Here is a 22,814-nt window from a genome sequence, read left to right as displayed (position 1 = left end):
CCCCCCCCCCATTCCCTGCCACCCCCCCCACCTCAGCCCCTCTAACTATTCCCATCTCGTTGCAGGTTCATGGACAAGAAGCTCTCACGTGAGTCCCGGCGCCGCGCTGTTCCCCCTGTGTCACCCCCCTTTGAGCCCCGTTCCTGCTACCCCACATCCCATCTCCTCCTTTTAGGGAGGTTTTTTGGCCCCGCAGCGATGTGACGCTCTAATTTCCCCTCCCAGACACCAAAAAACCCCCCCCACACCACCTCCCTCGCGGGGCGACGCGCTGCCTGCCCTTTACACCTGACGCGTTTCTTGCAGTGAAGCTGAACGGCGGCCGCCACGTGCAGGGCATTCTGCGGGGCTTCGATCCCTTCATGAACCTGGTCATCGACGAGTGCGTGGAGATGGCGCAGGGGGGGCAGCAGAACAACATCGGCATGGTGGTGAGTGCTGCTGGGGGGGGGGGGACAAGCTCTGCACTGCTCCACGAACAAAACTCGCCTGTGTCAAAAAAAGCCCCATTTCAAAAGCAGATGTCCCTCCTCTGCCGGGTTTTAGGATTCAAATCGCTTTGGTTTTAGGGGGGGGGATTCGATTTCGAGCTGCGTGTTAACACTGCGTCGCCTCACTGCTCTCGACTTCTCGTCGCAGGTGATACGAGGGAACAGCATCATCATGCTAGAGGCCTTGGAGCGAGTGTAGAGCCAGCGAAAGCCGCTGGGACGAGACCTAACCCGCCGTGGTGTGCGTGCCCCCTTCCCTGAACCCGGAGTGAAGCGTTCAGGAGTGTAAACTTATTTTTTTTTTTTTTAATAAATTTTGTAATGGTTGAAGTAACTCGGCTGAGTTGGGACTTTGTGCAGCTGGAGCGTGACTGCTGCGAGCAGAGCAGTGCGGCAGTGGCTTTAAACCTCGGGGAACACTCTCCGGAGGCTAAATCTCTCCGAGAGGAGTTTAAAATGGCTCCACCTTCGGTTTTCTGCCCCTAAAAAACAGGCAACAAAGCTGAGCCTTGTTTCTTGGGTCTCGATTGCCAGGAAAATGGTAAATGCCCCTCTGCTGATAGCGCCGGGGAGCGTTTGTGCTGAACGGGGCTGCCCGGCAGGAGGAAATGTTTCAAATAAAGGTTTTTTAATAACCTTTTTGCTCTCTTTCTGCTCCGTGGCGTCACCGCCTGTTCCGGGCACGAGGCCGGTTTGTGCCGACGCTCTGGGACAATGGAGGCGCTTGTGGTGCGCGCCCAGCGCCTGCAGGGGCTGTGCAGGAACGTTGGGAGCTTCCTAAATAAAACCTGGCCTTTTTGGGGGTGGTTTGTGCCCCAGCCCCTACGCGAGGCAGGTTCCGGAAGCTGGAAGCCTTCAAGCAGGGCGAAAGGAGGAAAGCAGGGAGGGAAGCGGCAGCAACCGCTGGCGCTGACGTTACCCCTTCAGTTCTCATCCCTGCAGTGCTCGCTGGGGCACGCTGAGGATGACTACGGCAGCACTCGGCTGACGAAGGCCCGGCAGCAGCTCGGGGAGAGCGCAACGCAACCCAGACAGAGCTCACGGCGACGCCTCCGGCTTCCAGCGCGTTAATTTTAATGACAGCCCGGTGCTCTCTGCGCAGTTAGACGTGGCTGAGGTTTCAAAGCAGCGTTAGGTACGGCAAGGGACAGAAAGGCTTCTCCTGGAAAGTTCACCTGCTAAACCTTGACCAAAAAGCGCGCGTTTTGCCTGCTTCCCACCCATTTTGGCACCTCTCCCCCTCCCTTAGCTAGAAGCGGAGCTGTCTTCCCCCAGCTCACGGTACTTCTGGACACAAAAGTTAAACAAATCCACGCTTTCCACCGCACCGGGCCCGCCCCCAGAACAAGCTACTTGATAAATCCTTAAAAAAAAAGGCAGAGAGGTTCAGTGCCCAGAGGCTGATTTTTTTTTTCCCCCCAGCTGAAGGAAATCGACACACACAGGTCTGGGGGAGCGGGGTTCAGCTGAGCACAGCCATGCAGATCCGGGGTTTGGCAGGCTCCTCGCCAAGAAGGGCGCTGTGGGGTCAACGTGGCATTTAAACCTCGGGGACGGAGCGAATGCTTTGCGTGAGAGCGCTCGTTTGAAGCGCCTGCCGCCTTTTAATTACCGCTCGGGTCGAGCGATGCCCGCGCGGAGGCAGCTGGGTGTCTCCTCCGGCCCAAGCGAGGCGTTCCTCGGCCGTTGATTTTAGTCGCCTCGGATCAGCTACGGCGCACGCCCGGCGGGGCTCAGAGCTCCGTCTTCAGCTTCTCGTACAAGTCTTCCTGGTCGATCATGTCGGCGTTCCCGTACCAGCGGTGGTAGGCCAGCAGCGCCGCGTTCTTGGCCGCGATGGCGCTCATCTCCATGGCGCTGGCGGCCCGCTCGATGCCGTTGAGGTAGTAGAGCTTGTCGTGGAGGATGATCGGGGGGCACTTCTCCGGGGGGCTGTAGCGGGGGTACGCCAGCCACTTCTTCACCTTGACGGAGTCGTAGGAGGAGAAGAGCAAGTTGAGCTGCTCTTTGGTGAGCACCTCCCTCGAGAACGCCTTCCAGACGGCCGACTGCAGGGGCGGCTTTCCCTCCTCGCCCCTTTTTTCCACAGGAGACACGACCTCCAGGCTGTTGATGAAGAGTTTGGGATTCTCTGTGGTGAAGATGGAACCGAAACGGAAGGCGGAAGGGTCCTGGTAACCGAAGAACGAGGCGTTTAAGCGCCCGTGCACCAAGGTCACAACGGTCTGGTGGTAAGGACTGGAGAACTCGGGGACGGGCGGGTTGAAGTTCTTGAAGGTGATGTTGGCGATCTTGCGGTTCAGCGGGGTGGCGATGACGACGATGTCGTACGTGTCCCCCGTCACCCCCGCCGTCGTGTTGTAGGTGACCTGGTAGAGGTTAACGGGGTCCCCTGGGGAGGAGAGAAGAGCTCAGTCACCCTGTGCCATGGCTGCAGGAAATCCCATCCGTCCTTCCCACTCTTAAATCCCATCCCACTTGGGTTTAGTACGCCTTGTTGTGAGCTGAAGCTTTTTGAATCGTACAAGCTTAGCTTGTGATCCTAGGCTTTGAACAGAGCCCGGCTTTTTTCATCTTAAAAGACCAAAGCCCAGACCGTGGCTTTGGTCCGACCAGAGCTGCAGCTGAGCAGCGTTCTCCTCCCCACCAACGGGAAAACAAACGCAACTCACCTGTGGATCTGGGCCTGGTTTTGGGCTCTATAGACAAAACCGTACCGGAGATAACTTCTGCTTTCGAGGCATAGATGAGGCCCGTGCAGACCAGTTTGTTTCCCCCTTTTACCGACCAAAGGCCCGATTCTGCCCCTGCCAGAGACACGGCACCTGCAAGGAAACCACGATCGTTAGCGCTGCTTGTCCGGCACCGTCCTGTAGGGAAACGCTTGAAGCAGCAAGTGGAAAATTAAAGGCAACGGTGTCCCGTCGGGACCCGGCTTGCTTAACGACACGGCTAAGTAGGTCACGTCAGCAAGCGATTGCTCATTTGCCAGAGTAACCCAGTAACCCAGCCAGGGAGGGCAGCGGAAGGAATCGTTCTGTGATAGGGAATAAATAAATAGGTTGTGCCAGCACCGGCCCAGCCCAGGAAGCAGGAACCCCAACACACACGGTACGAAGAGCACAAGGTCACCAGGACACCATTTGCCTCTTCCCAGGGGGAGGACCTATGAAACACGCACCTACAAACCCGTTTATGTTGACACCTTGCCCGTAATTGACTCTCATGGTCGGGCAGACCACCTCGTTGATGAACTTGTGGGAGAAGCTGGCTTTCTGCATGGCCTCATCGATGGTTTGGTTCAGCATCCGGGTGAAGTCGTTCCCTCCGAGGGCGTGAAGGAGCCGCTCGTTGCTGCTGAAGGTGTAGTCGTGCGTCTGGTAGCGATAGATCCTTTAACCAGAGAGAAGGAAACACGCTCGCACCGGCTGCAGGACGCGTGCAGCAGCCAAGGCGCTCTTATCTTGGAAGCAGAACTCAAGTGCGCGATTGCTGTTAATTATCTGCTGCCCTTGGAAAATGAAGAGAATCCCACGGTGCTGTGAAATGTGTCCGTTTGATTGGTGTCCGTATTGTGAGCTGTGCTCATTTGAGCCACGTCAGTATAGAGCAACGCTGGCCTGACGTGATGAAATGCAACTTTTAAGCTAAAAAAGAACACCGGTGTGCTCTTTTGAACCACGCGAAGGAGGGAACAGGGGCCCAGCAAAGCAAATAAAGATAAGGGGGAACACGAACTGCTGATCCATGCATAACGAGCTGCCCAAACCCTCTGGCACCCGGCCAAGAGACCACCAAATTAGGAGACGAGGGGAGCTGAAGGGCGACTGAAGGACAAAGCCCGAGAGGAAGACTACGAGCCTTCAACATGAGCGACACCCAGAGGGACCCCCAGAGACTGATGCGCATGCGTTCGGGGCCAAGATCAGATTTCGGGAACTAATTATAACAACCCTGCCTTTTCTAGAAATAGTGATGAATATGTATTAGGTTAGAAGTATAAAAAGTCAGCCGCCTGATGTGACGGTGTTGGTGGAGCAGAGACTCCCGGCGCACCCAGCGCTGTTTGCTTGCCTCTATTCGCTTAATAAATTACAAACTTTAATTAGAATCCTATTTGGGACTCAGTCGTTTATCACAGTGCCTCTTGGGGTAGGGTCCTGAGAGCCTTACAGCCTTTGAAAGGAGCAACAGGGCTCATCCTTCCAGCCAAAATGAGCCTAAGTGATAACGGGTCTGAAGAGACCCTATTTTCAATTTTCTTAACAAAAGCACTTTCTGTACTGCTACAAACCCAACGATCTTTAGCATGAGCGATGGAACGTCTGATCCCCAAGCCACGTTTCTGCCGGCAGCACGTTGCCTCATCTCCTTTCAGATGCCAGGACTTACCTTGATCTTCCCCCTTAGGAAAAGATTAGCAACAGAAAGAGAGCAACCAGAGCCTTGTTTCTCAGCGGCAATGGGACGATTTCACCCATTTTTGCAACTATGACGCCTGTGTGCCATCAGCCAGGAACCTTCTCCTCCCTAATGCTCTTTGTGTAAGTAATTTCCAGCGTTCAGCACGTGGCTTCCAGCCACCGAGGTGACCGCCTTACCGCATGAACTTGTCCAGGATGTCCTCCACCCACATGTACATTCGCAGGGGGTTGAGGCCGTAACGCCAGAGGAGCTTGAGGACGTTGACGATGTACCAGCTGCTCTCCTCGAAGACGAACTCCTCTCCGTTGTAAATGCCTACCAGGCTGCCGGGGACGGGGGCAGCCGGGAGGCCTTGAGAAAAGGGAAAAGAAAAAGGTAATTTAGTGAGATTGGAATTTGGTGCTTGGATTTTAGCTTCCTGAGAGAACTTTAGCTTCACTTGGATGTTACGATTTGGTCCCGGAGCTGTTATAAAAAAAGGGAAAGGGGGGAGGTTGTTTATCTGCAGCCCCCTGCTATGAGGGGCCCACCTGCTTCAGACGAGCGTGTGGGATCGCCGGGGAGCTGGGTGGGGGGATTTTGGGGGTCGGGGAGGGAAAATAAAGCAGAGTTTTGCCGTCACTCACCCAGCTCCTTGACGAAGTGCTTCATGTGCAGGTTGAGGGGGTGCAGGACCGAGCCCCCCGCCTCGTAGCCGTCTCCCTCCACCTCCAGCGTGGCCAGGCGGCCTCCCACCGCCTCCCTCTCCAGCACCTCGATCCGGACGCCCCTCCCGAACTTCTGCCGCAGGAAATAAGCGGCCGCCGTGCCCCCGATGCCGCCGCCGACCACGGCTGTGAGGAAAAGGAGCCGTGAGGAAGAGGAAGGCAGCGCGGAGCCCCCCACAGGACCCCCCCCCCCGCCGCCCCGGACCCCTAACCCCGCCGTTACCGATCCTCCCGGGGGCAGCCCGCTGCTCCCCTCGGCCCAGGGCGGCCGGGGAGAGGGCGGCGAGGAGCAGCAGGAGGCTGGCGGCCGGCATGGCGCTGCGCGGGGCCGGGCCGGGCCGGGCCATGCCGCCGAGGATGGGCGGCGCAGGGCTAAAGGTGGCGGGGCTGGGGGGTGGCACCAAGGGCGCCGCTGGTGTAGTGGTATCATGCAAGATTCCCATTCTTGCGACCCGGGTTCGATTCCCGGGCGGCGCACGGTAATTTTATCTTTTTTTTTTTTTTCCTACTTTATTTTATTTTTTTATTATTTTTGTCTTCTGACGGCGCTGCCACGCCCCCGTGACAGTGCGGGGGGGGGCGTAAATATCGGCGGGAGCCCCCCGTTACAGCGGGAACCGGGAGCGAGGCGCATGCGCAGAACCGGCGCCTCCCCCCTCCTCCCTTTCCCCCTCCCCTCACGTCTCTTCACCGGGCGCACGCGCACGCTGAGGTGGCGCGGGGCGCTCGTGCGCATGCGCCGCCGGAGGGGAAGGGAGGGGGGGAGGCGAGCGCGATTGGCCGAGCCCCGGCGGCGCATGCGCGTTGCCGCCCCCCCTCGGCCGGCCGGGCCCCCTTCGGCCGCCCGCCGCCATCTTGTGAGGACCCCCGGGCTTCCTGGGCGCGGCGGGGCCGGCGGCGCTCGGGGCTGCCGTGAGGCGCTGAGGGGGCCGGCTTCGGGCGTGAAGAGCCGGGGCTGGCCGGCGGAGGAGGAGGAGGAGGAGCCGGCATGGAGGATGAAATGCCCAAAACCCTGTGAGTGGGGAGGGGGCGACGCCGCCGCCGCCGCCCTTTTGTTCCCGGCTCGGCGGGGAGGGGAGGCCCCGGGCGCTCTCCTCACCTCACCTCACGGCTCCTCCGCCACGATCGAGCCGAGGAAAGGGGGGACTCGGCGGCTGCCCCCACCCCGGTTCGGGCCTCAGGGCGCCCGGGCCCAACCCCTCAGGGGCCAACCCGTGCCCCCCCTTCGTGGCCCCCGTCCCGTTCCCTTGGGGGCTGTGCCTTTCGCAGCCCCCGTTCCCCTTCCTCTCCTTATTGTGGGTGTCTCTGAGCATCTTGTCTGTAGGTCAGCGAGGCTTTAGCACCGCCAGCTCAGCGAGGAGGCAGCTCCGGCCCGAGGTTCGTCCAGCAGGACCCGCAGCGAGGTGCTCAGGAGCTTGAGGGGAAAAAAAACCCGGGAGCCCCAAATCGGCTCCCGTCCGAGTGCCCCTAAAGCACGCTGCGAGCCTCTTAGTTCCAGGGGAGCTGGTTGTAGCTGTAAGGCAGCTCCTCGCCTTGCTAAACGCCCTAAATAAGGGTTTCTTTAATTACAGGGAGCTTTTTCTGGTGGTGTTGGTGCAGCTCGTGCCCATCACTGTCATTTGGGCTCTTGGTTGGCTGCTGCTCCTGCGGCTGGCTGGGTTTGAAAGGTGTTTGGTGCAGACAGTGGGGTGTGTTACCCTCTTTTCCTTGGCAGCTTTACCTGGAGCAGTTGCCCTTAATTAAGCCTAGGATTTGGTAATATCACAGGCTCACCAACTATTCAACTCCACCCGTGTGTCAGCTGCCACCGTGAGCCTTGTTTCACGTTGGTGGGCAGAAAGAAGAGGGAGGGAGGCTCTTGCCAAGCTGAGGGGAAAGTTTCACCCTCGGACAACGGCTGCAGCTATCCCGAGGGCTGCTAAACGGCTTGGCTGAGTACCTGGAGGAAAACAAGGCTCTTACGTGACTTAGGCCAGCTCCTCAGCTCCGGGCTTCCCTCAGCGGTAAACCCAGTGTTTGCCTCCACGTGTGTGCGATCCCCTTGTCCTGGTTCGCACCTTCAGACTATTCTTAGCGTGCACAAACATAGGTCAGACCTGTTGGCATGCCGGCGTGTTTATTTCGACGGCTTCCCCCCCCCCCACCCCCACGAAGTTGTTGCCTGCAGTGGTCTCGGCAGCACGCAGCTCGTGCTCGAGTGAGGGAATTACCTGTCCTTGAGCACGTGCGGCGTGTGGCACAGACACGGCCGGGTTTGGGAGCTGCAGAGCTCGCTGCTGAGCAACGTGCCGCCAGCCGCGTTCCCCTGACCCGCTTGGAGGCAAAGGGTTTGATGCGGGGTTCGCAGATGGGGTTGGGAGCGAGCAGCTTGAGAGAAGGAAACGCTGCTGAATTCCAGCTCGGGTCTGAAGTGTGTGCTAAATATTTGCTCGCACCAGGATTTCTGGAGGTAGTGCTACAGAAATCCCATCTGGAAGTGGGTTTTGCTGCTCCCTGTTCGCTTTCAGAGCTCCGGTGTGTTGCGAAGAAGCAAGGAAGCGGCCGGGTATCCGCCGATGTGCTTTTTTAGTTCCCTTAGCATATTGAAGCAGTTTTTCGGGAACGGTTTCCAGATGCTGTTGGAAATAACGCCTTGTGCTTGCGATGGCCGTGTAACCTGCTCTTTGAAGGGGGAGGTTGGAGCCTTGACGGACGTTAGGAGCCGTGTCGCTTCTGGAAATGATCCCCTGGAGAAGGGGCTCCCCTCACGTGGCCGCTTACCGTCCTCGAAAGCCGCTCTCCAGCGGCAGAGGTGATGAATTTGAAGAGCAGTTACAAGGCAGACAGTGGTTTGGGACTTGACAACGAGCTCTTGTTTGTAGTTTACGTGCTTCTCGAGTCCACGTACCTCTGATTTACTCCGTGCATCTAAACAGATCGGGAAACGCTAAGAGTTCAGCAATACTTCTAAGGAAGACACCCTGGCTCGTGTGTGGTGTGCCCTGGATCTGCCAAGAAGCAGCATCTGGCTCGTTCCTGAGAATCCCATTAGCAAGAAACAGGGGTAAGAAGATGCAGGAGGCGACAGGCCTCTTGCTCCGAAGATAGCTGCTCCAGGTGGAGCATCACCCGGCTCGCTTCTTGTAAAACTCACGCGGGGCGAGGTCCCGGTGTGTCGGGCAGCGTCCGTGTGTGCGCTGCACGGGAGCAGAGCTGCGACAGAACGCCGGCAGCTGCCCGTGGAAAAATCCAGACCCTTCAGGTGCAGCACGGGGGGTGTAGTTTCAGCGTGCTGCTGAATTTATCAGAGGTAACGCCGGGGTTGTTGCCCGGTGGGTTACAGCTCTGGTTTTTCCCCTAAACCTTTCCCGGTTGGTGGTGCCGGAGGAACCTCTCGAGGCTTGGTGGCTGCAAAGAGCCGGCAGCAGGCGGGTGCGGCCGCAGGTAACGAGGTTACGCTGCCAAATAACCCGAGCAAATTGCTTCTGTGTCTGTATTAGGGCTTTTCTGACCGTTTTCCCAGGAAATTGAGGGTGTCAGTGCGTGGAGAGCTGAGGAAATAGGTTTTTTACCTTTGTGCAGAAATGAGTAGGTCAATATCTAGCGTGTAATCACACAGGTCTTATAAATATATATCGTACGCATACATGGTGCTGCACTTCACGGAAACATTTTGCAAGGCCTGGAGCTGTGCGGAGATCCGTGGGACCGTCAGAGATCTTTGACCTAAATCCCCCGTTTTCCAGCTAAATCTTAACCCGCGGGTAGGGAGTGCTTGATCCCACGTCTGGGTATCAAAGTGAAAATCCAGCGGTAGCGCAAAGGTCAGGGTGCAGACAGCGCGTCTAGGAGCTTGCAGCGATAAGGAAACCGTTAATAAACTTAGCCCCGGGGGGTCACGTGGGGGGGTCGTTGCTCAGTGCCTGGGCTTATTTATTAATCCCCATCGCGATAATATTTAAGGAGAGAGAAGCCCTGCTCGTTAGGACTCTTGGTTCGGGGGTGGAATGTCCCAGTGTTGGCAAGCACGGGGTTAATTGTCCTACCGCAAGCGCACTAAACCCTCTGAAACGTCATCAGAAGTGCAGGGAGACCTCGCCTCGTGCCTGGAAGAGCTGCTGAAGTTTGGGGCGTGTTCAGATTGGAGCTCGGTTCTGTCTCGTCCCTCAAACAGTTGTTCACCTCGCTTATAGGTCTCTCACTGGGTAATTTCTGACAGAAGCAGAGGCTTGGTGTCTTGCTCCCTTTCCGAAAGGCTTCCCGAAGCTTTGTGGCAGCAGAAGGAAAGCGAGACAGTGCTGTTTCTGCTGCCTGCTTTTCTTCCGACACCTTCGCGCCCCTCGCGTCGAGGTCCCCTGGTTTATGGGCAGGGTTTGGGCAGCGCGGCGTGGCGGAGGCTGCGGTTGGCCTCACAGCCTTCATCTGGGGGAAGGTGCTGCTGCGCCTTCAGAGCTGAGGTTTCTGCGGGCTTGCTCAAAAAAAATCCCAGGATTTGGGATTAAAAAACTAAAAATAATCCCTGTGGATTTACTTGTTTTATTGCAGAGAATGCAGAAGTATTGTAAAAATCCCAAATCAAGGTGAGAGGGGAGAATTTGTTCTCCACAAGGGTGATCCTTCCAAATGAAGGGACGTGGGGGAATGCCGGCGCTTAGCACAATCACCCTTGGTTGTTCCAGGGCTTTCAGAAGTCCTTTTTTAAAAGGAATTGTCTAAATATTGTTTAAAATGCTCCATTCAGCTGTTGGGATGGCTGGGGAAGTGGTGCTTACTGAGCGACGGCTGCAGGTGGAGGTTGTACCTATTTCTACACGTGGAAATGAGGCCGTTGGGCGTCCCTGTGGGGCTTTCTGTTCGGCTCTGAACCAGGGTGGAATTTTAGGACCGCAGACCTTCCGTGGGGCCGAGGCCAGAGGCTGTTGCCGCCCGCCCGAAGCGAACCATTTGCGTCCCATTGTTCCCCAGCTAGGTGCACGCCTCATTTTCGTGGGCCAGCCTGGTGGGGTTGGGTGTCAGAGAGACAACTTAGGGCAGCATTTGCTCCGTTACGTGGCTTTTGTCCCCTTTTGTCCCAGTGGCCACATTCCTACCTCTGCTTCAGTCCCCAAATCTCTTTATGGGGAGAGTTGGAGTTGGTGGTGCCCGGCGCTGACCTGCCAAGGGTCTCGATTGCTCCTGTTTCAGGGTTTCTGCTTAAAATCCCTCTTCTCTGCCTCCCCCTCCTTTAGCACCTGCACTTCTAACCTTTTATTTCCTTCTGTAGGTATGTGGGGAACCTGTCAAGAGATGTGACCGAAGCTCTAATCCTCCAGCTGTTCAGCCAGATTGGACCATGCAAAAACTGCAAAATGATCATGGATGTAAGAGCCTTCGCCTAATTATTTCCGTGCTCGTTAGAGCTGACGGCTTTGGGTCCTTCTTGTGCATTTCAGAATTCTACGGCGTGGCCACCTTGAGGGGATGTAATAAAGGGGGACATCACAGCCACGTAGTTTTGGCCCAATTTCTGGTATCATTTAAGGTCGGGGGGGCGTTTTGAAAGGGACTGAGCAGGTTAATCCGCGGGGATGTTCTGAATTAAGTTCCAAAAGCCCTTTTGGGCCATACTTAAACCTTTTCAAAGCAGAACCAAATCGTCCTGGAACATCATTAGTGTTTGGATTAGATTAGTTAGATGTTCGGATTTAATGAGCAAGGTGCTGAGAATAAGAGTGAGGATACAGCTTGAAAGAGGTTTTGATCAGCAATCTTTTTTCTACCAGACAGCTGGGAACGATCCCTATTGTTTTGTGGAGTTCTATGAGCATCGCCACGCGGCTGCAGCGCTCGCTGCTATGAATGGCCGGAAGATAATGGGTAAGGTAAGCTGTCATGTCTACAGGGTGAGTTGGAGCTGGCAAACACAGGTTAAATATCTCAGCTTGGGTGGGAGGAACACCACGCGAGGCGTGTAGGAAGAGTTCAGAGTCAGGTGGGACTGTAGGATTGGGGAGGGCTCGGGGGCAGGAGCCATAAAGAATATTTTAACTGCGCCGGCCTTATCATGACAACATCCCTTTCTCCCCATCCCTGCAAAAAAAAACCCACTCCCACCCACCCAAAATACGTAGGCAAGGCACGCTTTTAGCTAGCGGGATGCAGTTTGGAAGAGCAAGCCCTCCCCTAAAAAACCACGTCTTCAGCTTAAGCTTTCCCCTGAACCTTGCACATCTGCAGTGTCAGAATTAAATGCTGGTGGTATCTGTGCTTGGTCGCGAGTGCCGTGGTCTAACCTGGACAACTGATGTTTGCAGGAGGTGAAAGTGAACTGGGCAACAACCCCCAGCAGCCAGAAGAAAGATACGAGCAGTAAGTGTCGCTTACGCTTCGAGTGCTTGCTTGGTTTGTACCGGTAGCTTTTAAACATAGACAGTAAGCATCGTGTGGTTACGTGCAGTAATGTTTAGATCATAATCCTAAGATATTATTGAATGTGTTTGTGTTAATGAACTCAAGAACAAATCTAATCTTTGTCATCAGGTAGTACCGTTGTCAGCACACTGCCTTCACAAGGTAATTGTATCTTCTTAAACATAAAATGAAATCTCTCAAGGGTATTCGCTAACCACCTGAAGCTCTGTGTGGGGTTTTTGTTCATCATTATTTCATTTTTTTTTTTATGGGGAGACTTCCCTTTCATTCCGCTGTGGCATCAGAAAACAACCTAGTGCTCCCTGTTTAATTCTGGTGCTGAGGTGTTTGTTATGACTGCAATTGTGAAATGAAAAATAAATATATATAGATGTGTATAAAAACGTAAAACATGAAAGGAGAAACCCTAAAACAAACAAAAAACACCTTTTCCCCTGCTATTGAGGCAGAATATTTGGCTCATTCAGCATGTACCACTTGAGCCAGACTCCTTGGGAGCATGTAGACTTCTTCCAAAACGGCATTTCATCATTGCCCGCTCGTGGCAAGCCTCGCTAGGGCTGCTTTTCTCAGCCAGCTTTGAATTCCTGGAGCCGAGTGGGGTTAAAAGACATCAGCACCCTAGCAGCCTTGAAAGTTTCTTACCTGCTGGAGTACAAATAAGTCTGTGTATGCTAAGATGGTGTGCGATGGATTGTTTGGTCGTGGTGGAAGACTCCACAGATGCAGGGTTTTTGTTCCTTTGGTGCGTGATTCTAATGGATCTGATACAAACGGAAGGGATTGCTCTTTCCGTTCTGTTGCCTTCAGTCTCAGTTCACTTGCACATGGATTCACACCCATTGAATTCACGTGGATTCACATGGTGTAATGGCTGGGCAACCAAAACTCGGGGCTTTTGAGAACTCAAATTCTTTAACAGCAAACTGTTGCAATGCAAGGTATTTTTTTGATTTGTTCTTCACAACCTGTGGTGTTAAATCGGACGTCTAGCTAGGTTCAAAGTATGTCCTGCTCTAGAATGACCGTTACCCTGCGTTTCTTGAAACTCAGATGTTTCAGTCGATGAGATTTTGTGTAACTAATGATCTTGTATCATACTGAAACTTAACATTAGCATACCGAAAGATTTTCGTGTAGGCTGGCACGTTAAGTAAATAGTTCAGGCCTTTTTATGGTAAATGGTGGCTGGTCTTAAAAGCAGTTTGTAAAAACAAAGCATAAATGCCGTATGTCGCACGAGTATATTTAAAGTTCTTGACTGGATAGCGTTACCAAGCAGTGGATCTGTTAGGAGCGGTAGTAAACTCTGATTCGTAGTGAACTGTAGTTTTCATGTCGTATTTAAAACCTGGAAATCCATGCTGTACGAGGTCACTGTACCCTGTGTGTGTACGTGTCTGTGTGTTGAGGGGTTCCCTTCAAACTTTAAACTCTTTTTTTCTCTCTTTCCCCAAAAGACCATTTCCATGTCTTTGTCGGAGACCTCAGTCCAGAAATCACAACTGAAGATATTAAAGCAGCTTTTGCGCCATTTGGAAGAATATCGTAAGTAACTTTAGAGGGTAAATAAACTAAAAGTTCTCTCTCCTAAATGGAGGCAGCCTCATATTTCAGTAAGTAAAAAATGAGAGTTGACAGGGTGCAGGAATATACATCCATCTGTTCATACAGCAGCTCGAGTCTGAAAGGCTGGGTGTTAAGCAGGGATGTGGAAAGAGATTTCTTTAGAGTAGCTCCTTCTGCTTTCCTAGAAAAGTTGCACACGACTTGCTTTGGTTTCATACTCCTTGCATTGTTTGGCAAAGCAACAGTGGAAAAAAAAAGATACATAAACCTGGGGTTAAGCATTTAACTTGCCCCCTGAGCAACCACACGAGCATCACGCTTTATAGTTTGTGACTGAGTCCGTTTGCATGTTCACGTCTCGCGAGGCTTTGGATTTTTTGCTAGCCGTGGCGTGCAGGCCACCGGTCGTATCCGTTTTTTTTTTTTGGCAGTTCCAAGTCCCACTCCCCCAAAATAAAAACCTTTCCAGCGCAAGGCTCCTTGTGGCACCTGAAGGCTGCAGCTCGAGTGGCCTCAGGGCGTTTGGCGCTGTGTCAGCCTGTCAGCCCGTGACCTGAAGGGCTCGGCCGAAAGCACGGGGCGCCTTGGGTCGGCGAGTTGCACTCCCCGGTTGTGCCGAGCGATGGTGTAACAAGCGAGCGTGGTACAAACGGGGAATTGTGGCCGCAGGTCTCCGCCTGCCGGTTTGTTGTATGCAGGGTGTAGCAGTAAGGAGCACTTCGTTCATTCCATCCTCCAAATGTAAACCATTAATTTTCCTTGTAGTGTTGTCTGTACTGGACATTGAAGTTTCTTGATGGTGATGTAAGAGAACGTAGAGTGCTTTGGAGTGTTGTGTAGTGAAGCGTTTAATTGAAGTAAGTTTGTTTTTTTGTTTTTTTTTGTTTTTCCCTCAGAGCCCAGTGTGTTACTCTTTTCATGCCAGCTTAATTTCCTCTTATGATAAGGTTTAAAAAAAAGTGATCTGAATGTCGCTCGCTTCAGAGAACTGCAAAGCTTGACTCCATCTCCTAATCGTCATCCAGGCAATGTAGAGGGTCAGAATCCTAAGGAGAGTCAATTTATCCTCACGGCCAGACGTGCTCTGGACGGAAGGCGTGAGGGACTCTAAAGTAGGTCTGAACTGGCGCTTTGCTGCTGGAATGAGAACGCAGGGCAGGGAGCAGTAGATGGCTGCGTTGGCGTGAATGTGGTGGAGCTACGAACGAATTTGCCCCGACCTATTGAGCAGTGGGGTTCCAGGGTGACTCTCAGCAGATGCTCTTCTTTACCAAACAAATACACCCAAAACAAAACCCCTCCTGAGCATGGGGTAAAAATTAACTTCTGATTATCACCTGGGGGAGCAGAAACGATAGAGAACATTGCTCCACGGTCCCTGTTCCCTTTGTTCCAGGAGAGCTTTTTGGATGCAGAGCTGCTGCCGCGTAGCGTGAGGTTTCTCTTCCCTAGCAGCGGTGGTGGCAGGGAAGGGTGAGCAGTGCTCTCTTTTGGATTCCTCAGCACACCGCTGGGAAGCCAACAAAATGAAAGCTGCAGTTTGCCCTGGCTTAAGCTGCCAATCCAAAACGAGAGTAGGGAAAAATTGTCCCCATTTGAACTCTTAAACTCTTGTTCCACCAGAGGGTCAAATAAAGCAGGAGGGGCCTTCATTTTCTCCTCGTTTAAATCTAACCTGAAGGAATAAATATTGCTACTGCCTCTTAAACAGTCGAATGAAGTTACGTGACTTGACCTGTTCCTCATCAGTGACTAGTTTCTGGGAATGTGGTGCTAATGGAATATTTCCTGATTAATTTTTTTAAAACATTGTTTTCGTTGGTGTTAAACTGAGCTTTTTTTTTTTCGTGAAACCAAGGTTGAACTACTGCATGATTAGCACATAAGAAATTTTGGTAATTCTTTGCATCTGAACTTTTAAATCACTGTAAAAGCACACTTTCATTGTGGTTTCCTTTTATGCTTGCTCTACGCATGTTTTCACTTGTTCTCAAGTCTTATTTTCAAAGTTTTCAGTTGAGGGTAAGTAGAGATGAGTTTTTCCCCCCCCTCCCTCTTTAGGCTATTCAGAGCAAACCGATCTAAAAGTACCCAAGTGGCTCTTCTCAGGCAATTTGTAACCAACTACCCACATTCAGACCGAACCCAGGAAGGAGGAAAAAAAAAAAGAGGGAGGGGGGAGGTATTACAAAAAAAAATAAATAACATTTCTAGCAAGAAGAGGTATTTTCCTCGGGCCTTAACGATGGTGTCAGTGCTGTGGGCTTACGTGTACCGGAATAAGCTGATGATACACCATTTGCAGTTAATGTCAGGCTTAAAAATATAAATGAGTGTAACGAACCTTCTCTTCATTGTGACTTTTCTCGCCAGTCTTGGAATGCTAAATGTTGTGCACATGTTACGCTAGTTTTCTCTGAACCGTATAGTTTTATACCGACGTAAGTTACGCTGCATGACTTTCTGACTGGTTTTCTGTTTTTGTTTCTGTTCTTTACTGCCTGTATGTGTGGGGCAAAGGAGGGGAGGAGAGGGTGGCCCGTAGGGGAGAGCATCTCAGCCCTTGGCTAACTCGTACGCAAATTGCCTGAGAAACACTGTAGAATGACGTTCCACGAGTGGGGTTTAGCTCTTGTAGCTGGGTTCTCTTTTTAACTCAATCTCAAATAATAGGGCTCTGGTTATTTTGCAGAGTGTCTCTGAAGAATGGACAGAATTGCCATGGCTAACTACAAGCTACAGTTCACAGTGGACAAACGTTGTAGTTTTCTTATTTACTTTTCTAAATTTTATTTTTATTTTTTGCTTTTTTATATCTTGTAGTTTCCAATCAGTCCTGTATGATTGCTGTTGTACAAATGCAGTTTAAATGATTTGTAATAATGTAGTTTAAAACATAAATGTTTCGGTGTTTTATTTTCTTCAATAATTTCTGAAAATGTCAATCTCTCAAAATTTACAGCTGCCCACAGTCCAAAAAGGGGGTAACGAATTGACCTGAGAAAATTAAAGAATTCAGTTAACAGGCGACGTATGCCTTTTAATTCCTATCTTTTTTCATTTTTTCTATTTAATATTTTGAATGAGTAGGTAGAATGTGTTGGCAAATAGCGAGTTTAAAAATTGCATGGTTAAAGAGAGCCATTCAGCTAATGTTAGTCAGCTACGTGGCTTCAGTGATTCTTTTGAATAGCTGCTTTGACCATGCTTTGTGTCTTAACAGTATGTAAAAGCGTTTTGAAGCGGGAGCCAACTGTCGTAAAGTACATACGTTTGTTAGAGAAGCTATTGATTTGCATGTTTACAAAATTAAGTTTAATTTTGCTACTACCTGGCAAAGCATTAGTAAAGTTCTGTTTAGAAAAGAAGCCATTTGCTTTGACTGTGTTGCTGGTGCAATGAACAGTTGACTTTAGTAGAGGTGAAACGTGAGAATAAGCTGTTCATGTGACTCAACTTGTCATTTTAGCGGGGTTGGCTTCGCAAGGTGCTGAACTGCCTCTTGTTTCTGCTTTTTAGAGATGCGCGTGTGGTTAAGGACATGGCAACGGGAAAATCCAAAGGCTATGGCTTCGTTTCCTTCTTCAATAAATGGGTAAGCTGCGGCACGGCCCAGGGCGCCGCTGAAAAGTGGGTGGTGGTTTTCAGCAGCTGCTCCAGGGAATTCATATTTTAGGTCCCCAGAAATGACAAAGAGAACATCTCTTGTGTATCAAGTGGGAAGACCTGTCGGTGTCGTCTTGGAGTGAATTAGGGCAAAGTGTTAAACGCTGTTCGTTGGCAATGGGTTAATAGCAAAAGGCCTGCCTGAGGTTAAGGCGACCGGCTTGGAAGACTGCTTGCCAGCTGAGCTGACGGTTTTGGTACGGGTTTTGATGAAGAAACCTTGCTGAAATGTCAGCTGGATGGGGTGTGACTTCAGAAACCGGGTGTGCTGCTGTAGGCAGCCTTCGATGCGCTCCGTGAAGCCTAGCAGTGCCCTTTCTCCTCCCTAAAGCCCCTTCTTTGAAGATTTCTTTTGGCAAACTGCAGATGTCAGACAGGGGAGGTGTGTGGCGACTTCATTCCTGTGCCTGTATCTCAAAAGGAAGAAATGTCAAGAATGTTTTTGGGTTTTTCCCCTTCCCTCTCTCATGGGCAGGATGCAGAGAATGCTATTCAGCAGATGGGTGGCCAGTGGCTTGGTGGAAGGCAAATCAGAACAAACTGGGCAACAAGGAAACCTCCGGCTCCAAAGAGTACCTACGAATGTGAGTGTGTTCAGCTGGGCCTTCTGCAAACCTCCCACCACACACGTGGCGAGGAAGCAAAAACCGTGAAATCCACACGGTTGGAGATGGGGGGGAGAAGGGAAAGTGGGTACTCAAAAAGCAAAACAAAACAACTCTTGAACACTTTAAAAACTGAGTAAATCAAGCCATGATGATTGTATGAATATTGCCACTAGGGGGATTGTTCTGACTTCTCTGCGCTTAGTTTGGGAGCTGTCTTTCCGTCAGCACAGCTGAGATGACTGTGTTGTTTTTTTTTAACTTTGATCCCTCAGTTTTAACTTTGCTCCCTCGTTTTTATGGCTATGATAGAGAGCGGGTGGGACTGTATTAAAGCATTTCCACGGGAGAGACTTTTAATGAGGTGTATTGGACCGACTAGATAGGCCTGAAATGTGGATTTAACTTCACAGCAGTGTCCCTGTCCCGAGCAGCCTGTCCCACGTGGGAGCTGTTGCCAGAAGTCACGTACTGTGGGCCAAACTTCCCTCCCGCCCCCTGCCACCCTTTCTTTTCAGGGTGTTGGCGAGTTGTGCCCAGTGTCTCGTGTCCATGAGCAAACACTCCAGTGCTTAGCAGGAACCTGTTGCTCTGTGTTTTATAGAGCAAAGGTCTGGAGGCTGCGTCTGTCTGAGACGTTAATTCACCACTCTGTGGTTCAGATAGACGGCCAGACATACCCAAGTGAAAGTGCTGACCTCGGTAAATATTTGTCACGAGCTCTGGCGGCCTGGCTCCTTACCGCAGGCCTGCTGGGATCGGAATTGTTGCATAACACACGTGCGATCGACTGAAAAACTCTTTAAAAATCTCTTTAACAGCAAACACCAAACAGCTATCTTACGACGACGTGGTCAATCAGTCCAGCCCGAGCAATTGCACTGTGTACTGCGGAGGTGTGACCTCGGGACTGACAGGTAGCGTGTCCCCAGAACGCGGGGTCCCGTTGCGTGACGCCGGGTGACGCTGCCGTCACCTCATTTTGATGCTCTGCTTCTTGTTGCTTCAGAACAGCTAATGCGCCAGACCTTTTCTCCGTTCGGGCAGATAATGGAAATTCGAGTCTTCCCCGATAAAGGATACTCCTTCGTACGGTAAGGCTGAAGAACTTGGTGAGAATTCGGGGTTCTCCGACTGCGGCCTGATCTGAAGAGTGAGTTGGGGCTTGTAGAGCTGCTGGCACGTGCAGAATGAAAAGCTTTAACTCAATCTAAACAACCCGTTGTGCTCGTAGCCACATCTGTCTGCTGCCTGAGGTGTGTCTGGCAGAAGACTCTTGCTTTCTGACCTAGCGTGATTCTGCTGGCAAGGGCTGTTGAGAAGACCCGGCCTTAGTCTCATGTCTACCAGTACAGATACTCAAATGTGGGACTGGTTTATGCTGGTCTGCCCTTGCCTGGCAGTGCCGCAGTAGCCTTAATCGTAACAAGACCCTGAACGTTCCTTTTTTGTCGTCTCCCAGTTGAATTACTGAGGCAGACGGTCAGTTTCAGCGACGTTCTCTTTGTCGACGAGGCTCCAGATAATAAGAAATAATTATAAATGGACTTTCTCTCCTTGCTGTTAAACTTTCTCACTTGTTTACCGAGAGATAATGGACCGAGTTACGACACTGAGACAGGAAAGCTGACCGCAGCCTGGCAGCCCTTCTGCTTTGGGGGTGATGAGAAAAAGTCTCTCTGCAGACAGCCTGCTCTTCTAGCAGAACCTAAACCCGTGCTGCTGGCTGGGGGGCTCTCCTGGGGTTACTTCCAGATGTTGCTCACCCAGTTGTTGACGTCGGTGCGATTTCTGTGTCAACAGGTTTAATTCTCACGAGAGCGCTGCACACGCGATCGTTTCTGTCAACGGAACAACTATAGAGGGACACGTGGTGAAGTGCTACTGGGGCAAGGAAACACCAGACATGATCAGTCCGGTCCAGCAGGTCAGAACCCTCCGCCAATGTCGGCTTTAATTTTGTCTCTTAAAAACCTGTTAAATAGCTGCAAAGCCTTTGTGCTCGCTAGTTTGACGATGCAGCACGGGTGATTCCTGTGTTATCGCTTACTGCTCTGAAGCACAGTCAGGGATTTAAAATCCTTTGGAACACGGAGAATCGTGTTACGTAAAAATCTGCGATGCCAAATTTAGAAGAAAGCTTGCAGAAGGTTGTCTACGCGTGGCACATCTCTGCCACGAAGGTAAACATTGTTGCTCTGTCCTGGATCTCTGCGGAAGGGCCCTGCTCTTTGAGGAGGCAACTGCCTCGTTCATGGGTGAAACTCGAGCAATTAAATGTGTGTGCACTGAAGGAATGTCCCGCTAAATATCTGCGTTTCCATTTCTGAATTACTCGAGCAAGCAGACCTGGCAGCTTCCAGTCGCAGGCAGGTGGGGCAGGCGGGCTGAATCGTGAGGCTGGAAATCGCAGCGCTCTCAGGCACCGCTTCATACGAGGCCGTTTGTCCTTGCAGAATCAAATCGGCTACCCGCAGGCGTACGGGCAGTGGGGCCAGTGGTACGGCAACGCGCAGATCGGTCAGTACATGCCCAACGGCTGGCAGGTCCCGGCGTACGGGATGTACGGGCAGGCGTGGAACCAGCAGGGCTTCAAGTGAGTACTGGCCTCTCGGCCCTTCTGCCTGCGCTCACACCCTGGGTGACGGGGATTTCCTGCGGGGGACTGTGCTCCCTTCTCTGGAGAGCAGCGCGTGAATTTCTGTTTTCCAGCCAAGTCGTTTTAAAAATTGGTTCTTGAACTCTGACGGGAGTTGAAGCTCCTTGTTGCCGAGCAGGGAACGCGGTGATTGTGCTGCCGGTGTGAAATCCTCTCATTTCCCTGCCGGTTGCGTTTCTGAGCGGTGACATGAAATGCGATTCAGGTGGAAGCAGTGAATACAGATCACTGTGCTAAATTCCTGGCTTCCGAGCGATAGTGGAACCATTCTTCCTTGAGAGGCCTGCCGGCAGCAAACCTCTCGGCTCTGGCTGCCCTGATCAGCGGAGAGATCTCCTCCTCCTGCCCACATCGTTGTTTGCCTCGCTGCTTAGGAACACACCTACCTTAAAAACAGTTTCCGGACTGCTGTCAGGAATTCTGATTGCTGCTTTCTTTTTGAGCCTTCCTCTTTCTGACTGCCCCTAATTCCCACACATCAGGAACGCGCGAGCTTTCCCAGCACCTCTAGGGGCCCTAACAGTTTCCCACCAGCCATGGAGCTGAGCGTTCAGGTGGGAAACTCCTTTCCCTCCCCTTCCAGTAGAAGCACAAGTGCCTGATATCCCTGGAAAATCTGCATCGGGTGCCAAGGCGTGCTCGCTCCGGAGGCTTGAGTAGATCAGGAAATTGTGTGCAGATCCCGGGTGGCACCGCTCGGGGCCAGGACTCGCTCACACGGGCACGTCCGTTCTCGCTCCTGCTCCCTGTGAGTTCTCCCTCCGAGTCAAAACCTCACCTAGCGCTCTTGTTTTCCTCCCTAACAGCCAGACGCAGTCTTCGGCGGCGTGGATGGGCGCCAACTACGGAGTTCAGCCACCGCAGGGGCAGAACGGGAGCGTGATCACCAACCAAACTGGATACCGCATGGCAGGCTTCGAAACGCAGTGAGAAAAGGACTCTGAAGCCGAAGGCTGCTGGGCTCGAGGCTGCGAGGAGTGCTGCAAAGCCTTTGTTTACCGCCAAGAATTACCAGATCAAGTCAGTGCAAGTGTCAGATACGATGTATTTATTTAAGAGAGAGAGAGAGAGAGAGAGAAAAAAGCGTTTTTAATCATGAAATTGTCATCCACATTGTTTAAAAAAAAAAAAAAAAAGAAAACAGGAAAAAAAAAATCACAACAACCGAGATGCTGGATGTCTGCCAACTTTTGCCTTCTTTTCCTCCTTTCTAGATGTGTTTCTTAAGATCCACGTTTGAAACACAGCAAATGCAGGGACTACTGCCACTTAGAATTGGGGCAGGAAATTGCACAATTGTCAAACTTCTTTTTTTTTTTTTCCTTGGAAGTAGCGTGCAGTTTTAGTTTGCATTCCGAATGATTTAAAGATGTATTATAAAAGCCGTTGTACAAAAAGCAAAGCCAAAAGCGTGTGAATTCTGGAGACTCCCGCGTCTTCAGCCTTTGCACAAGCCTGTTTTAAAAGAGCCTCTTGTATAAAGTGTCCATCTCTCCGCTTTTGTTACACCGGGTTTTTCGACTCTAAGTTATTCGTTTACATCCTTTTTGTACCGAAACGTTTTCTCAGAGTTGTCTTTTTTGCCTTACGACCGATCCCCACACGCCCACCGCGGGGGGGGGGGGGGGGGGCACGCGCGCCGCTAAACCCGCCCGCTCCCACGGACCCAACGCTGCCCACGTTGCGTTCTCCGCCAGCAGGTGCCTACAGCAAACCCCTGCCGGGCTCGCGCCGGGGGGGGGGATTTTAAAATCTTCTGGTGGGGGAAGAAAAAAAAAAAACAAAAACCCTTTTGCGATGTGTACCGGGACACCGAAAACCCTGTTACAGCTCTTACTAAAATGTGACGAATGCCTACGAACCAGCTTGGGTTTTTTTTTTTCTTTTTACCGTATCGATTTCTACCCTGCCGTGTACTGATCATGTAAAATATTTTAGCAGATTAATATTTTGCACAAACGGTAGCAAACTTTTGTACGTCTCCTTATTTAAAGGTAGGATGCGGACACCTTGATTGATGCGTAATTTTTTTTATTTTTTTTGCATGTGGATATCAAATATACGCTTTGGTAGTCTTTGAATACAACCTCATCTTCTCTTCTTTTTAATAACTTAAAAAAAAAAAAACACACCAAAAACACCAAAACCCTCTTCCAGGTGCCTGCAGGAGCGTCTTGTGCTGAGGAATCTGCTGTGACATCAGCCGGGCAAAGCCTTTTGTGAAGTTCGGAGGCCCAAACTTAACCTTTCTGTCCTACCTCTTGACCAGCCTTCAAAAAAAAAAAAAAAAAAAAAAAAAAAT

The 22,814-nt window shown here is 51.6% G+C and overlaps 4 protein-coding genes and 1 non-coding gene across 11 annotated transcripts in view; 4 read left to right on the top strand and 1 right to left on the bottom strand.

Annotated features, from left to right (window-relative positions):
* On the top strand, positions 1–825 carry SNRPG (small nuclear ribonucleoprotein polypeptide G). The gene is made up of 3 exons (XM_035345022.1): positions 1–88; positions 307–431; positions 640–825. The coding sequence occupies exons 1-3, from the start codon at positions 70–72 to the stop codon at positions 688–690; spliced, it is 195 nt and encodes a 64-aa protein (XP_035200913.1). The 5' UTR covers positions 1–69; the 3' UTR covers positions 691–825.
* Positions 1–22,814, top strand: part of TGFA (transforming growth factor alpha) — a 39,418-nt gene that overhangs the window by 10,144 nt on the left and 6,460 nt on the right. Inside the window, exons 7-8 of the mRNA XM_035345021.1 lie at positions 8,917–8,926; positions 20,887–20,893. The gene's annotated coding sequence lies outside the window, so the exon portion shown is untranslated. The remainder of the gene's footprint in view (positions 1–8,916; positions 8,927–20,886; positions 20,894–22,814) is intronic.
* On the bottom strand, positions 1,549–6,006 carry PCYOX1 (prenylcysteine oxidase 1). The gene is made up of 7 exons (XM_035345012.1): positions 5,847–6,006; positions 5,543–5,749; positions 5,093–5,267; positions 3,673–3,884; positions 3,164–3,316; positions 2,223–2,883; positions 1,549–2,174 (listed from the first exon to the last, which is right to left on the bottom strand). The coding sequence occupies exons 1-6, from the start codon at positions 5,968–5,970 to the stop codon at positions 2,225–2,227; spliced, it is 1,530 nt and encodes a 509-aa protein (XP_035200903.1). The 5' UTR covers positions 5,971–6,006; the 3' UTR covers positions 1,549–2,174; positions 2,223–2,224.
* On the top strand, positions 6,030–6,100 carry TRNAG-CCC. Its single transcript has one exon. It is a non-coding gene; the product is annotated as a tRNA-Gly (tRNA).
* TIA1 (TIA1 cytotoxic granule associated RNA binding protein) lies at positions 6,427–21,909 on the top strand. 7 transcript variants are annotated; one of them, XM_035345013.1, is made up of 13 exons: positions 6,436–6,637; positions 10,866–10,962; positions 11,365–11,463; positions 11,896–11,950; positions 12,122–12,154; positions 13,474–13,561; positions 17,102–17,177; positions 17,724–17,832; positions 18,675–18,770; positions 18,863–18,947; positions 19,657–19,780; positions 20,310–20,449; positions 21,319–21,909. In XM_035345013.1, the coding sequence occupies exons 1-13, from the start codon at positions 6,612–6,614 to the stop codon at positions 21,440–21,442; spliced, it is 1,152 nt and encodes a 383-aa protein (XP_035200904.1). In that variant the 5' UTR covers positions 6,436–6,611; the 3' UTR covers positions 21,443–21,909. The 7 variants fall into 7 exon arrangements, with proteins under 7 accessions (XP_035200911.1, XP_035200904.1, XP_035200905.1 ...); XM_035345016.1 differs by lacking the exon at positions 6,436–6,637 and adding an exon at positions 10,728–10,786; XM_035345014.1 differs by lacking the exon at positions 12,122–12,154 and having other exon boundaries at positions 6,438–6,637.

The sequence above is a fragment of the Oxyura jamaicensis genome, chromosome 22, assembly GCF_011077185.1.
Source record: "Oxyura jamaicensis isolate SHBP4307 breed ruddy duck chromosome 22, BPBGC_Ojam_1.0, whole genome shotgun sequence".
Taxonomy (NCBI): domain Eukaryota; kingdom Metazoa; phylum Chordata; class Aves; order Anseriformes; family Anatidae; genus Oxyura; species Oxyura jamaicensis.
Note: the sequence above shows the minus strand (reverse complement) of the source record. Positions and strands in the feature narration are given on the sequence as shown.

What these genes read in the sequence shown, in the direction of transcription:
- PCYOX1 (XM_035345012.1), bottom strand. Translation starts at nt 5,970, where the DNA reads ATGGCCCGGCCCGGCCCGGCCCCGCGCAGCGCCATGCCGGCCGCCAGC. An exon ending in GGCTGCCCCCGGGAGGATCG is followed by an intron (nt 5,750 to 5,846) that starts GTAACGGCGGGG and finishes TTTTCCTCACAG; the next exon opens with CCGTGGTCGGCGGCGGCATC. An exon ending in GCACTTCGTCAAGGAGCTGG is followed by an intron (nt 5,268 to 5,542) that starts GTGAGTGACGGC and finishes CCTTTTCTCAAG; the next exon opens with GCCTCCCGGCTGCCCCCGTC.
- SNRPG (XM_035345022.1), top strand. An exon ending in AGAACAACATCGGCATGGTG is followed by an intron (nt 432 to 639) that starts GTGAGTGCTGCT and finishes TTCTCGTCGCAG; the next exon opens with GTGATACGAGGGAACAGCAT.
- TIA1 (XM_035345013.1), top strand. Translation starts at nt 6,612, where the DNA reads ATGGAGGATGAAATGCCCAAAACCCT. An exon ending in ACTGCAAAATGATCATGGAT is followed by an intron (nt 10,963 to 11,364) that starts GTAAGAGCCTTC and finishes TTTTTCTACCAG; the next exon opens with ACAGCTGGGAACGATCCCTA. An exon ending in CCAGAAGAAAGATACGAGCA is followed by an intron (nt 11,951 to 12,121) that starts GTAAGTGTCGCT and finishes CTTTGTCATCAG; the next exon opens with GTAGTACCGTTGTCAGCACA.